Source organism: Ursus arctos, unplaced genomic scaffold, assembly GCF_023065955.2.
Source record: "Ursus arctos isolate Adak ecotype North America unplaced genomic scaffold, UrsArc2.0 scaffold_1, whole genome shotgun sequence".
NCBI lineage: Eukaryota > Metazoa > Chordata > Mammalia > Carnivora > Ursidae > Ursus > Ursus arctos.
The window spans coordinates 96,164,391-96,176,905 of NW_026622763.1; the positions used below are offsets into that span (position 1 = coordinate 96,164,391).

Genomic DNA, 12,515 nt, shown 5'->3' on the forward strand with positions numbered 1-12,515 from the left:
AGACACTACACGGTGAGAGAAGAGGCTATTAGCTGACCAACAGGTAGAATATGAGATTAGTTCTGCAACCAGGACATGTGGTCACTCAATACGTTGATATTTTAGAGGAAAAGAGAAAAGGCACTGAAAATATTTTTTCTTTGATTGGATCACATCTATGTATTCCCTTAAAAGGAAATAATTACTTTTTGTAGTATAAAAATAAGTTGAACACAACGATTTTTTACCACTCAAACTACAGTCTTGGTAAAGAAGGAAAAATATTTGGACAAAACAAGCGATGTAAATATAGATATGACTCAGTTTCAGAAATCACGGTACAATCCGAAGAATAATGGATTTGGGGTCTGAGTTTTTAAAATATTGCTTGATACTAGACAGGGTTACTATGGATATAAATATGTATGTACAGCATAAAACAGAATGTCCTATCAAATGCCAACCATAAATGAGAATCATTTTTCAACTATTTTGTTACTTTGAATTATAGAGCAGCCTACGTTGTTATCTAAATTGGAAGCGAATCAAAATATTTGGTTTGTTTTTTTAAACTGCGTTGTATTAAGGTAGTTGAGCAAACTGTCAATTAGACTTTCATGAATCACACCTGTGCCTGACCCAGGAACATACATTCTAATTTCCCAGCTAGATCTCACAAGTAATTTGTCAAGACATGAATAATGGATAGTACTAAAAACCTTGGCAATATTATGATCGAAATCATTCTTTTCATGTAAGGCATAAAATCTGGGTTGTAATTCATTGCGATTGAAATTTTTAGTTTCAAACTTAAAATGGGCTCTTTCTTTTTTTTTAACATTTTTATATGCCAAGGTTTCAGACTTGTACTTCTGTGTTTCCATCCACTTACCACTAAACATTATAGGATGATTTTTATTGTAGAGAAGAGGACGCCAATTTAGAACTGGGGCAGTTTTGTATATTTGGAAGCAAGACTATTATTCTGGGGATTTTGGTGAAGAGACAATAAGACAATAAATTTCTTCAAGGTTGTTAATGTGAAACTCAAAACTATTTTGTTTTCATCAAGGTTTTCTATATACATTTTATCCCAACGCGACTAAAAAATAAATGCATTTGAATTTACCTTAATCAACTTTTGTATGTTTATTATCTTGAGTGTTATACATGTAGTATAAAAAATAAGATGGGTGATCCATTTTGTTCTGGCCATGATAGAAACAAAATTATTATAAATAAAAAAGATTAGGTCCAATATAGGAGAGGAACAGATTTTGATCTCATTTTCCCATTACTTGAAGTTGCAAAACAAATATAGCTTAACTTATAAATTCACTCTTAAAAGGTACACACACAATGAAAAGTCCCATAACCTCCAACAAAGCCTTATAGGTGAATTAAGGGCCCTATTCTTCAAAACGGAAACAAATTTTTTTCTATTGATGCTAATTGCATTAAGAAAGGATTATGGCTTTTTTCAAAACTGGAGATATATATATATATAAATAAATAAATTATATAGATAGATAGATTTTATTTATTTATTTATTTATTTATTTATTTATTTATTTATTTTTAGTTACATTTTCCCCAATAGCCCAACGGTTTTCAGTAATTTAAATTGTGCAGGTAGGCTGATGTTTTATCAAAGGAGTTGGATCTTCAGTGAGGAAAATCACGCTTACTGTGCTCTGGTGGAAAATGAACGAATGCATTAGAATAATTCATTTGATGCCCAACAATTCGGAATCAGAAAACGGCATTCATTTTTACTTAATTTATACATGCCAAAAAAACCCTCAAATCTCTTATTAAAACATTGATTCTTATTGCTGGGTAAGTTGGAGTGCACATTATTTTACGTATGAGATTCAAACGATTTATGTAAAATACAAAGGCACTTTGACTAAAAGAATGGTTTCTTTATCAATGCCCATAATATGCAGTTTAGAATTAAACATGAAGCACATAAAATTATTTTAACCATAAAAGTGAGAAATAGAATTCCTTATTTTCTTGAAACAGGATACATTTCATTCTAGTTAGATAGTTTCTTTAGTTAACAAAAATGGGCAGTATGAAATACATTTTAAATCATAGCCAATCCTCTTCTTCCCAAAATTTTCTTTGCTCTGTCTGGGATCCAAATTGTTTGATATCTCCTTTACTTCTCAACATGATGCAGCTTCTACCTCGAATATTTATAATTTTCTCTTGAATTAGTTAAGTGCTATCTATCTGGGTCCCAATGGTGGAAGAGGAAGAAGAGGCAGAGGAAGAAATTTCTTTTTCAATATTACACTCATTGGATCATATTATTTTTTATATTTAATTTCCCTTAACAAATTAAGCAATATTTTAATGTACAATGTAATAGCCTACTGAACTATTTTTAACTTTGGTATGCTGGAGTATTTTGATTGAACGGTTCTAGTACTTTTATTGGGTTTACTCAAAGTGCTTTGTAGATAAAGCAACAACAACATACTAACACCCTATTTGATAAGATAACACATCTTTTCAGAGTCTAACCCACTGTAATCAGGTTGTGCTCAAAGCCTCTGAAAATTTTCTGTTAAAGAACTGCCAATGAGAGCTACCCTACAGCCCAGCAATTGTACTACCGGTTATTTACCCCAAAGATACAAATGTAGTGATCCGAAGGGGGCACCTGCACCCCAATGCTTATAGCAACAATGTCCACAATAGCCAAACTATGGAAAGATGTCCATTGACAGATGAATGGATAAAGAAGATGCGGTATCTATGTACAATGGAATATTACTCAGCCATGAAAAAAGAAATCTTGCCATTTGCAATGATGTGGATGGAACTAGAGGTTATTATGCTAAGTGAAAGAAGTCAATCAGAGAAAGACAATTATCATATGATTCCACTCACATGTGGAATTTAAGAAACGAAACAGAGGATCATAGGGGAGGGAAGGGAAAAATAAAATAAGATAAAATCAGAGAGGGAGACAAACCATGGGAGACTCCTGACTGTAGAAAACAGATGGGAGGTGGGGGGGGGATGGGGTAACTGGGTGATGGGCACTAAAGAGGCCATGTGATGTGGTGAGCACTGGGTGTTGTACACAACTGATGAATCACTGAACTCTACCTCTGAAACTAATAAACACTATATGTTAATTAATTGAATTTAAATAAAATAAAATAAATTTTAAAAAAAGAACTGCCAATGACTCTGATTACCAAACCCAGTGGGCCCTTCCTTATGTGATACTTCTTAGGCATGTTTGCTATGGCCTTTTCTTTAATTCTGAGAAATCAATTTTGTCTTGTTTTCTTCATCTCCTTGTCCACTCCATCTCTACCTCCTAAGTAGGGCCCTCTTTACCAGCGCCTTAGGCGGGAATGTAGCCCAAGGACCTTCCCCCCAGCTCCAGCCCAGTCCCCATGGCATTCCCGGTAAACTCTTCCAGGCTCAAAGCTTCTACTTTTCAGATCCAGAACAGCTGTCCTCCTTCCTCCTCCTGCATTGAGTCCTATCTATCTCCTTCTTGGGCATCTATGTCCCTATACGCATGCGGGCCTGTGACATTATCTCATTTGCTTCATCCATCCCATGCTTGAGCCATCTTGACTTTCTTCTGGGCATCTTATTTAAATTACTGGCACAACTATCCAGCTAATAGCCCAACGCAGACATGTGGGAGTAATCACCACCATATTCCTCTCCCTTGTTTTCTTTTCAGTCACCAACTTCTGTCAATTCCATCTCCTTGATAGCCCTGCCATATGTTAGTGTAGGTCTTTAACCCAGCCGGACTATTAAAAGAAGTAGTCTTCTATCTGTCCAGCTTCTCAAGTCATACTCATCCCCCCACACAAGCAAGACCTTTTCAAGGTCTGTTTTTAGCTATTTTTTTTTTCTATCCTGTGAACCTGACTATTTTACAGTAATACTCCAGGGATACTTGTCAGATTGCATTGGAAAAATCTGATCACGGGGCTGTTATTTCCTGCCTGGCGGTGAGCTCCTTGAAGGCAAGGACTGTGTTATATCCATTTGGTATCAACTTACTAAGTGCTATGTCACTGAATAATAAACCCAGTCCAGTCCTTCATGCGGTGGACCAGGCCCTTCACTGCAGACACTTGGTATGCGACCCGCAGTAACAGCATAAATCAGTGGTGGGAGAGGAATTTTCCTTTTCTTTCTTTTTTTTTTTTTAAGATTTTATTTATTTATATATTTGAGAGAGAGAGAGAATGACAGAATGAGCAGGGAGAGCGAGAGAAGGAGAGGGAGAAGCAGAGTCCCCACTGAGCAGGAAGCCTGACACAGGGCCTGATTCCAGGACCCTGAGATCATGACCTGAGTGGAAAGCAGACACTTAATCTACTGAGCCACTCAGGCACCCCTTCTCCTAATAGATTCTGTTTCACTTGAGCTGTCCTGTGTCCCTAGTTTCTGACGATCTCCTTCCCTCAGATTCACATCACCATTTCTCCAAGATGGTTTTCAAGAGACTTGGGGAAAATGGACAGAATTTCTCCATGGTCAAATAAATATGGGAAATACTCTAGGTCATATTCTCTTCTAAGATAATCTCTGTGGATATTAGCGAGTTAAAGACTGAATGTGTGTGTGTGTGTGTGCATGTGTGTGTGTATTCATACATAGAAATAAATATAGGCGTGCTTGGGTGGCTCAGTCCTTTAAGCATCTGACTCTTGATCTCAGCTCAGGTCTCAATCTCAAGTTTGCAAGTTCAAGCCCCGCATTGGGCGCCACATTCTTTTTTTTTTTTTTTTTTTTATTCTTTGAAGTAAATGTAGACATAGACATTTCCTTCTATTCTTTATTTTTTTAATTTTTTTTTGCTTCTATTCTTTTAATGTTTCCACAACTCTTAATGTCCCCAAGTGTTTTATGTCTTGACCAAAGTGAGGCTTGGATTCTTGAATTCAAGGTTTTTACCTTTCTTCATCATTATTCTACCCCTGCAGCAGATGGGTTTCCAGTAATTGGAGAAGGCTTTGTTGGCAGAGTAACTTGCTGTACCTTAGTACTTTGTCAGTATTTCTCTCAGCCATTCAGCTGAAGTGGTCCCTTGCTCCCTGTTGGGCCACAGTACCTCGATTCTCAATTCTCTGCTTTCATTCTCTTTGTTAAGAGAGACCAAACTGAGAGCTTAGTTTTAATTAGTGTTCTGAGATACTGGGTTTATATTATTCTTTTGTATATATTAAAATGAAAACTTTGCTATAGAAGTTTTGCTTAAGAAGTCTGCATCCTGTTTATAGGTCCCTTTACTTGTTCCCTCAACCCCCAGTGGGAGGGGTGGTGCTTGCTTTATCACGGAAGTGTTTGATTTTTTTTTTTTATGGTTATAAATGTTGATTTTAAGCCACTTATGAGAATCAGATAAAGACACTGCTCTCCAGTTGTTATTCTCCAAGTGTTTTTATATCATTGCTGTATTTATTTTTAGACACACAGTATTGGAATTATTAATATGTTTATTTAAAGATAAACTGAGGCAAAGCTAAATGTGTATCAGAATGAAGGACATATTCCCTTGTGAACAGTGGAAATATCTTCATCAGGCCAGGCTGTTAAGTGCGTGGTTTAAAGGAATTTCTCAAAGGGTCAGAGGTAGGCAAATTGGTAAGGGCATGGAGCATGGGAGTCAGAGAGACCAGGACCTCAATTTTGGCTCTTTGTGAAGTGGGACAAGTTAATCAATCATTCAGAACCTGTTCTAGAATGTAAAGTGAGGTAGTTAGACCTATCACACAGAGCGCTCAAAAATATACATGTATGTACCATGTTGCTCAATGATGGCTTGATGAAAATTTATCATAACTTTGTGAAGTGCTTTAGTGAAAAAAAGCCTTTACTCTTGAGTGGGGGAATATTTAGACTTACATTGAATTGACAGGGAAGAGAATTAGTAACAGATAAAGCAGAAAAGGGACAGACTGTTCATTTTATTTAAACTCCTATTAAAAATATGAAGTCATTCCAGATTAAAAAATACAAGAATGCTCGCTGCCTTTCAAAAGGAGCTGAGAATTGTCAAGATAGAGCGAAGTGAGAGATAATTCAAAATCAGTATTGAACTGGATGTGTTTAAATTAGATTCATGCCAGTTTGCTGCCTAGCAACCACAGTATTTGTCCTTGCCACCCCATGGGGAGCCACAGGGCACTTAGTGCACAGAGGACCACAAAGGTTGCTCAGTGCAATGAAACAGAGGCTGTGAGGGAAACACGTGTTTCTGCAAAACGTCAATGAATTCATTTCAGTGCTGGCTTAATCTGGTTTCAAAAATCCAGCCAACATTTCTCAAAGTGTGGGCCCCTAGCTATATGCATCAGAGTTACCTGGCCAAAATGAGTGGGATTGTCAGGGAGGAGACGGAGGGGCGTAGTCCTTCCAGAGGGCGCTGTAGTAAAGCATCTTCTGGGCAATTAGCATCATGGTTAAGAGGCCAGAGGCCGTTGTGGTTGCACAACAAGGGTGGGGACGCTGGATCTGTCTCTTCCCAGCTGTAAGATGCTGAACACTTGCTTAATCTTTCTATAAAAGTTTCCTCATCTTTCCAAGGTGCTGCTGCCGCAGGAACATATGTTTATAATTACTGCAAGTACGGGGCTTATAATTGGATCTGGCACAAAGGAAGTCGTCGATAAGGGTTAGCTGCTATTACCTATTGGGGTCAAGGCTTCTTGCCAGCATAATTCTCTGGGATCATTTCTCAGTCTTAACCCAGCTCTCTGGTGACCCCTTTCTTTTTATCTGCTGTCTCCAGGCTTGACTAGTCATGTTCTATTTTTATCACGTGATATTTGTAACTGGGCTTTCTCTTCTTCCTATCCTGTTAAGTACAGGCTTCCCTTTATTCCCATCCTTAAAACCAAGCAAACTATGGCAATTTTCACAGCTAGTGATATAGAAAAATTAGCAGGGAAGAAAATGATTTCTTCCCAGGCTTCATCTTCTTTCTTTTCTTTCCTTTTACTGCTTTAGATGCATGCAGTTGAGAAAAACACAAGGTTCATTCATGCTGCCCAGACAAATGCTCTGTCCTGAATCTTGCAACATAAAAGTTGGACGGATATCTGGGATTGAAGGTAAAAGACATTGTACTGGACTTCTCCTTGGAGCTGCTCTTAGGAGAAAGGAGAAGCCGAGGGTGGAAGTGAGAAAAGCAGGAATAACCGCAGGCTGCAAGCAATTCAAAGGTGGGAACAAAGTTAAAGGGGAGAAATTTCGCTCCAGAAGAAATAGCAAGACAAAGGCGAATTTTGTGGTCAATCTCTTCTCCCCCCAAGTTGACATTCTCAGACAACTACAGAAATACAGGGGTCAATCCGGCCATTGGAAGTCGGGGTACAGAAGGTCATGAAAGCAACAACAAAACTAAAGCCCTCTAAGAACCCGAGAATACCGTCAAAGGTCTCCAGTGTTGTACTGGTCTTCTTTTTAGGTTGCCCTTCTCCTGGGAAAGTAGCTAAATTTGACATCATGGTTGGATCCAGAGATTGGGGGTGGGGTTTCTGAATCAGTCCTGAGATTTAGGATTTGAGCTGATTGGCCCTACCTCGAAGGTATGCCAGATAATCAAACAAGCACGTGTGTAGAGCCAAGGGCTGCAGCAGGTTGGCCACCAAACCCAAGGTCTCAGAGCCTTAGGTACCAGAGACCCAGAGCAGACAGCTAAGAACCCCTGGTTCATGGGAGAGCGATTTTTCACAACCTAAAGCAGGCTGCTGAAAACCTAGAAATAGACAAATACCCAATGCACACAGAAAGAGGTAAAAAGACCATGAAATGAAAAGTCCCTAAAATCGTGGAAATATGTATAATCCATAGTAGTTTATTACAAGTGGTTATGAATGGACTACATCAGATGAACTTAATTGGCTTCTATGATGGACAGACGAACCCAGCAGGTGGAATCGTAAAGCTAAATGCAGAAGGGATTTTGATCATTCTACGTGATATTTTCATTGTTAAAGTAAAATAATAATAATAAAAGAATCTGATACAATCTTTAAGGCAATTAACTAAGGACTCAAAGAATAAAGTTAGACTTTAACTTTTGGAGACAGTTTTAGGAGAGAGACTTGGGCTGCTTCCAATTCCGGCAGCATTTTAAGATATATTCTAATTTTTTTCTAAAATATTTGTTTAAATACAAAAATACATTTGTAACACACAATACAGAACATATAAACTGAAAACCAATTTCTCCCTTCCGCTTACAATCCTAAAGTTGTGACATCACCAATGTTATGAGTTCATTGTACATTTTTTAATACTTTTCAAGGCTTATATAAATAAGCCATATTTATGTATATATTTATAGGTTTTACACCTATATATTATGTAACTTACTTTTTTCTCTTAACAACATATCATGGGCATCCAAGCTAACACATTTAAATATATGTGATTTTTATTGGTTATATATTATTATAAAATATAAATGTGCCAAAGTTTATTCAACCCCACCCTTATCAAGTGACATTACAAACTGTCCAGTGCAACAATACTCATCCTTGTAATCATATTTTTATGCCCTAGGGTTTTTTCAATAACACGCATGTTACACATTTATATGTACTACTTAAAAGATACATTGGAATTACATCTCAAAGGTTATAGACATGCGAATATTACAAACACTGTGTGATAATGTTTATTTCCTATATTCCTTCTGTCACTAAATAATATTCATCTTAAAATTTTTCTTCATTTAAGCATACATAATTTTTGTTTTGATTTATATTTTCATGACTATAAGTGAATGTCGGCAACTTTGTGTGCCCCTTGGCCAACTGCATCTTCTCTTTTTGAACTGTTTGCTCCTGTCTTTTGCTCATATTTTCTTGGGTTATTTTTCTCATTATTAATTTGTAGGAATTTGAAAATTAGGAGTATGTGTATGTGTGGCAAAAAGATATAATGAGTTGCAAATAATTGCTCTGATTAAATATTTTCTTTTTTTTTATAATTTTTATTTAGTTATATTAGTCACTATACAGTACATCCCCAGTTTTTGATACAATGTTCCATGATTCATTATTTGCATATAACACCCAGTGCTCCATGCAATATGTGCCCTCCTTAATACCCATCACTGGCCTATCCCAATCCCCCACCCCACTCCCCTCTGAAGCCCTCAGTTTGTTTCCCAGAGTCCACAGTTTTGTTTTGTTTTTTTTTTTTGGCTTTATTTATGGCACCCTTCATCATATAAAAATTAAAGATTTTTATTTGCTTAAATCTGTCCATTTCCCCTAAATTTCCAATTAAAAATGTTCTTCTATAGTTTTACTATTTTTGTTTTTAAAATTTTTTTTTAAGATTTTTTTTTAATTTATTTATTTGACAGAAATAGAGACAGCCAGTGAGAGAGGGAACACAAGCAAGGGGAGTGGGAGAGGAAGAAGCAGACTCATAGCGGAGGAGCCTGTTGTGGGACTCGATCCCATAACGCCGGGATCACGCCCTGAGCCGAAGGCAGACGCTTAACTGCTGTGCCACCCAGGCGCCCCTTGTTTTTAAAATTTAAATTGTTTTTATTGACCTGAAATTAATTTTTGTATTACTGTGAGATAGAACCCTAACTTTATTTTCATCCAGAATGAATAATCAAGTGGTATTCATGAAATCACCTACCCCTGAGATATATTTGAGAATTTGAAATGCCATGTTTCTCATTTATTAACCATATTTACTTGGATATGTTTTTAGATACTCTGTTTCATTTCACTGATTTATTTGTTTATTCAAGAGGATAGAAAAGTTTGGAGAGTGTTGCAGTTTTTTAAAGCTAGCATTTGTCTAATACCAAGGTGAGGAAAGAAAACTAGAGCCAATTTCACTCATGAATATAAATGCAAAAGCATGAAATAAAATATTAGCAATTCGAATGGAGTAGAATATTAAGGTAATAATACAATTTGAACAAGGAAGTTTACATCAGAAATACAAATATGGACCTACAGGACAGAAACCTATTAATTTTATTACAGAGCTAAATTCAAATGGTAAACCTATTATATCAAAAGACTGCATATGGATTTCATATTATACAGTAACCAATCTTAAAAGCACTTAAAAAGGTCAAGAAAGATCCTTCTTACACATTTCTTTTATGCCAGAAACTGTCATAACACCAAATTTCATAAAACATCAAAGATGCTAAAGGCCTCCCTCTAAAATCAAAATTAAGACAGGATGTCCAATATGAGCATTATTATCCAACATTGTTTCAGAAATATCAGATAATAAAACAAGGCAAGAACAAAGAAAATTTTAATTGTTTGCAGCTGATATGACACACACCTAAAAATCAAATGAGAACCATAAGTGGTGTCTTTCTATTTGCAAAAAAATAAAGTAAAAATGAAAACAAATATTAACATTACAAAAGACCTATTAGGATAAGGAAGTTTAGTGAGCTAGTTACACATATTCAAAAATCAGTATATTTTCAAAGATATCAGCAATGAACAGTAAAAAAAAGAATATGTTTTTTAAAAAATTCTCACATTTGCAGGCACCTGGGTGGCTCAGTTGGTTAAGCATCTGCCTTTGGCTCAGGTCATGATCCCGGGATCCTGGGATCGGGTCCTGCTCAGTGGGGAGTCTGCTTCTCCCTCTACCCTTCCCCCCTGCTCATGATCTCTCTCTTTCTCTCTCTCTCTATCTCAAAAAAAAATAAATAAAATCTTTTTAAAAATTCTCACATTTGCAACAAAACTATAAAGTACTTTAAAGAAATAAATTTACAAACTATAAAGAAATAAATTTAACAACAAGTTAAAGATCTTTACATAAAGGTGCAATATTTTAATGAAGAACACTCAGGAAGAACTGGTTAAATATTCCCAGTTAGGAATTCAATATCATAAATGTTTTAAATCCTATCTAAGTTAATGCTTATTTACGTATTTCCAGAAGAACTTTTGTAGACCTTGTCTCAGCAATTCTGATTTTTTTGTGTAAAAAATGTTTCACCAACTCTTTTTTAAACTGTGATGCCCTACCAGATATCAAAACTTCCTCTAAGGTGACTGTAAACAAAATATTATGGTACTGACGTCATATTTATTATCTTTATCAGTAAATATGAAAATAGTATACCCAGATATCCTGATGTTATCTGAACCTGTACTCTTTCATTTTTTAACTCCTTAGAAGGTAGTGTAATTTAATATGAACTTTGGGAAACAAATATGAAATTGGAAAAAAAAGACCCATGAATTTATGGCAAAAGATCTGGACTGAAGTGTATAACATAAAGTATGTATGATTAATATAGATTGATATTAATACATATGCTAATAAAGCTATCTTATATTCATGCACATATGTTTAAGAGCTGAGAAGGGGTTTTGCTATGGTATGTAGCTTTAATTAAATCCTAACTGGGATACACCGTTTTCTCTCAGGATTCAGTTTGACCTGTGCTAAATTTTCCCACTGCGTTTTCCCACTAGCATCATTTATTCACACCAGAAACATCTTCTAAGGAGCTGTCCTAAAACATCCTAGGACTGGTTAGAAGAAGTATTTTTGTAGGTCTCTCTTATACCATCTGAATGCAGTAAATGCTATCCCAACATATTTTTATCATAGCCACAGGGCTTTACCATGAACTATTTCCATAGTTAGTATTGAAAAAAAAGAATGTATCTCTCTCTCTCTCTTTTTTTTTTTTTTGTAAGATTGTATTTATTTATTTGAGAGAGAAAGAAAGATGTAGTGAGAGAGAGCAGGAGAAGGAGGCAAGGGGAGAGGGAGAAGCAGGCTCCCCACTGAGCAGGGAGCCCAAATTGGGGCTTGATCCCAAGACCCCGGGATCATGACCTGAGGCAAAGACAGACGCTTAACTGACTGAGCCACCCAGGGGCCCCAAAACTTTATCTCTTATAATAGAAACTCTGTTATCCAATATTCTCACATCCTATGGCCTTGCCAACAACTTAGTCTATGTAGGCAAAATAAAATTAAATCTTTCCATTAAGAATACAGAAATACTCGTCAATGTGAGAATTTTAAGTGAGGTAAAAAAAAAAAAAAAGAAAGAAAAGAAAAAGTTCAAAACTTGAAGAGTCACCAGATAATGAAAAATGATTAACAGGAAAATGCAAAGAATCGACAGGGGATGCCAGCTAAAAGACATCAATCAATCATAGCATCTGGAATTCTCTATCAAAAAGCAGAGGAAGACAATAATAATAGGAAGTTGTATTGAGTACTACCAGGGGAAAACAAAGCTTTATAAAGTAAAGGATTAGGAGCACACATTTACCTCTTTCACCAGTAAATTTTCTGCTTTGTGCTCTGCGTCTTCAGGTACCGTGGAGTACAACGTCCGGATATCCCAAGGCACCGTGGCCGTCTGGGAAGAACAATGAAAAGAAGTTAAGGTCTCCAACGTAGAAGCACTGAGCAGACAATCATGGCAAAAACAATAGAAAAATGCCTTAGATCTTAGCATCTAACAGTAACAGAAGACAGAGAAACTTTCAGTCTCTAGGAGA

At 36.3% G+C, this 12,515-nt stretch overlaps 1 protein-coding gene across 8 annotated transcripts in view; it reads right to left on the reverse strand.

Moving 5' to 3' along the window:
• DOCK10 (dedicator of cytokinesis 10) overlaps positions 1–12,515 on the reverse strand; it is a 261,368-nt gene that overhangs the window by 121,908 nt on the left and 126,945 nt on the right. For 7 of the 8 annotated variants that reach the window (XM_057305125.1, XM_044381059.3, XM_057305116.1 and 4 more), the window contains exon 3: positions 12,284–12,373. In XM_057305125.1, coding sequence (XP_057161108.1) covers positions 12,284–12,373 — 90 coding nt within the window. Of the gene's footprint in view, positions 1–12,283; positions 12,374–12,515 lie in introns of those variants that run through there. The other variant, XM_044381061.3, reaches the window with a different exon arrangement.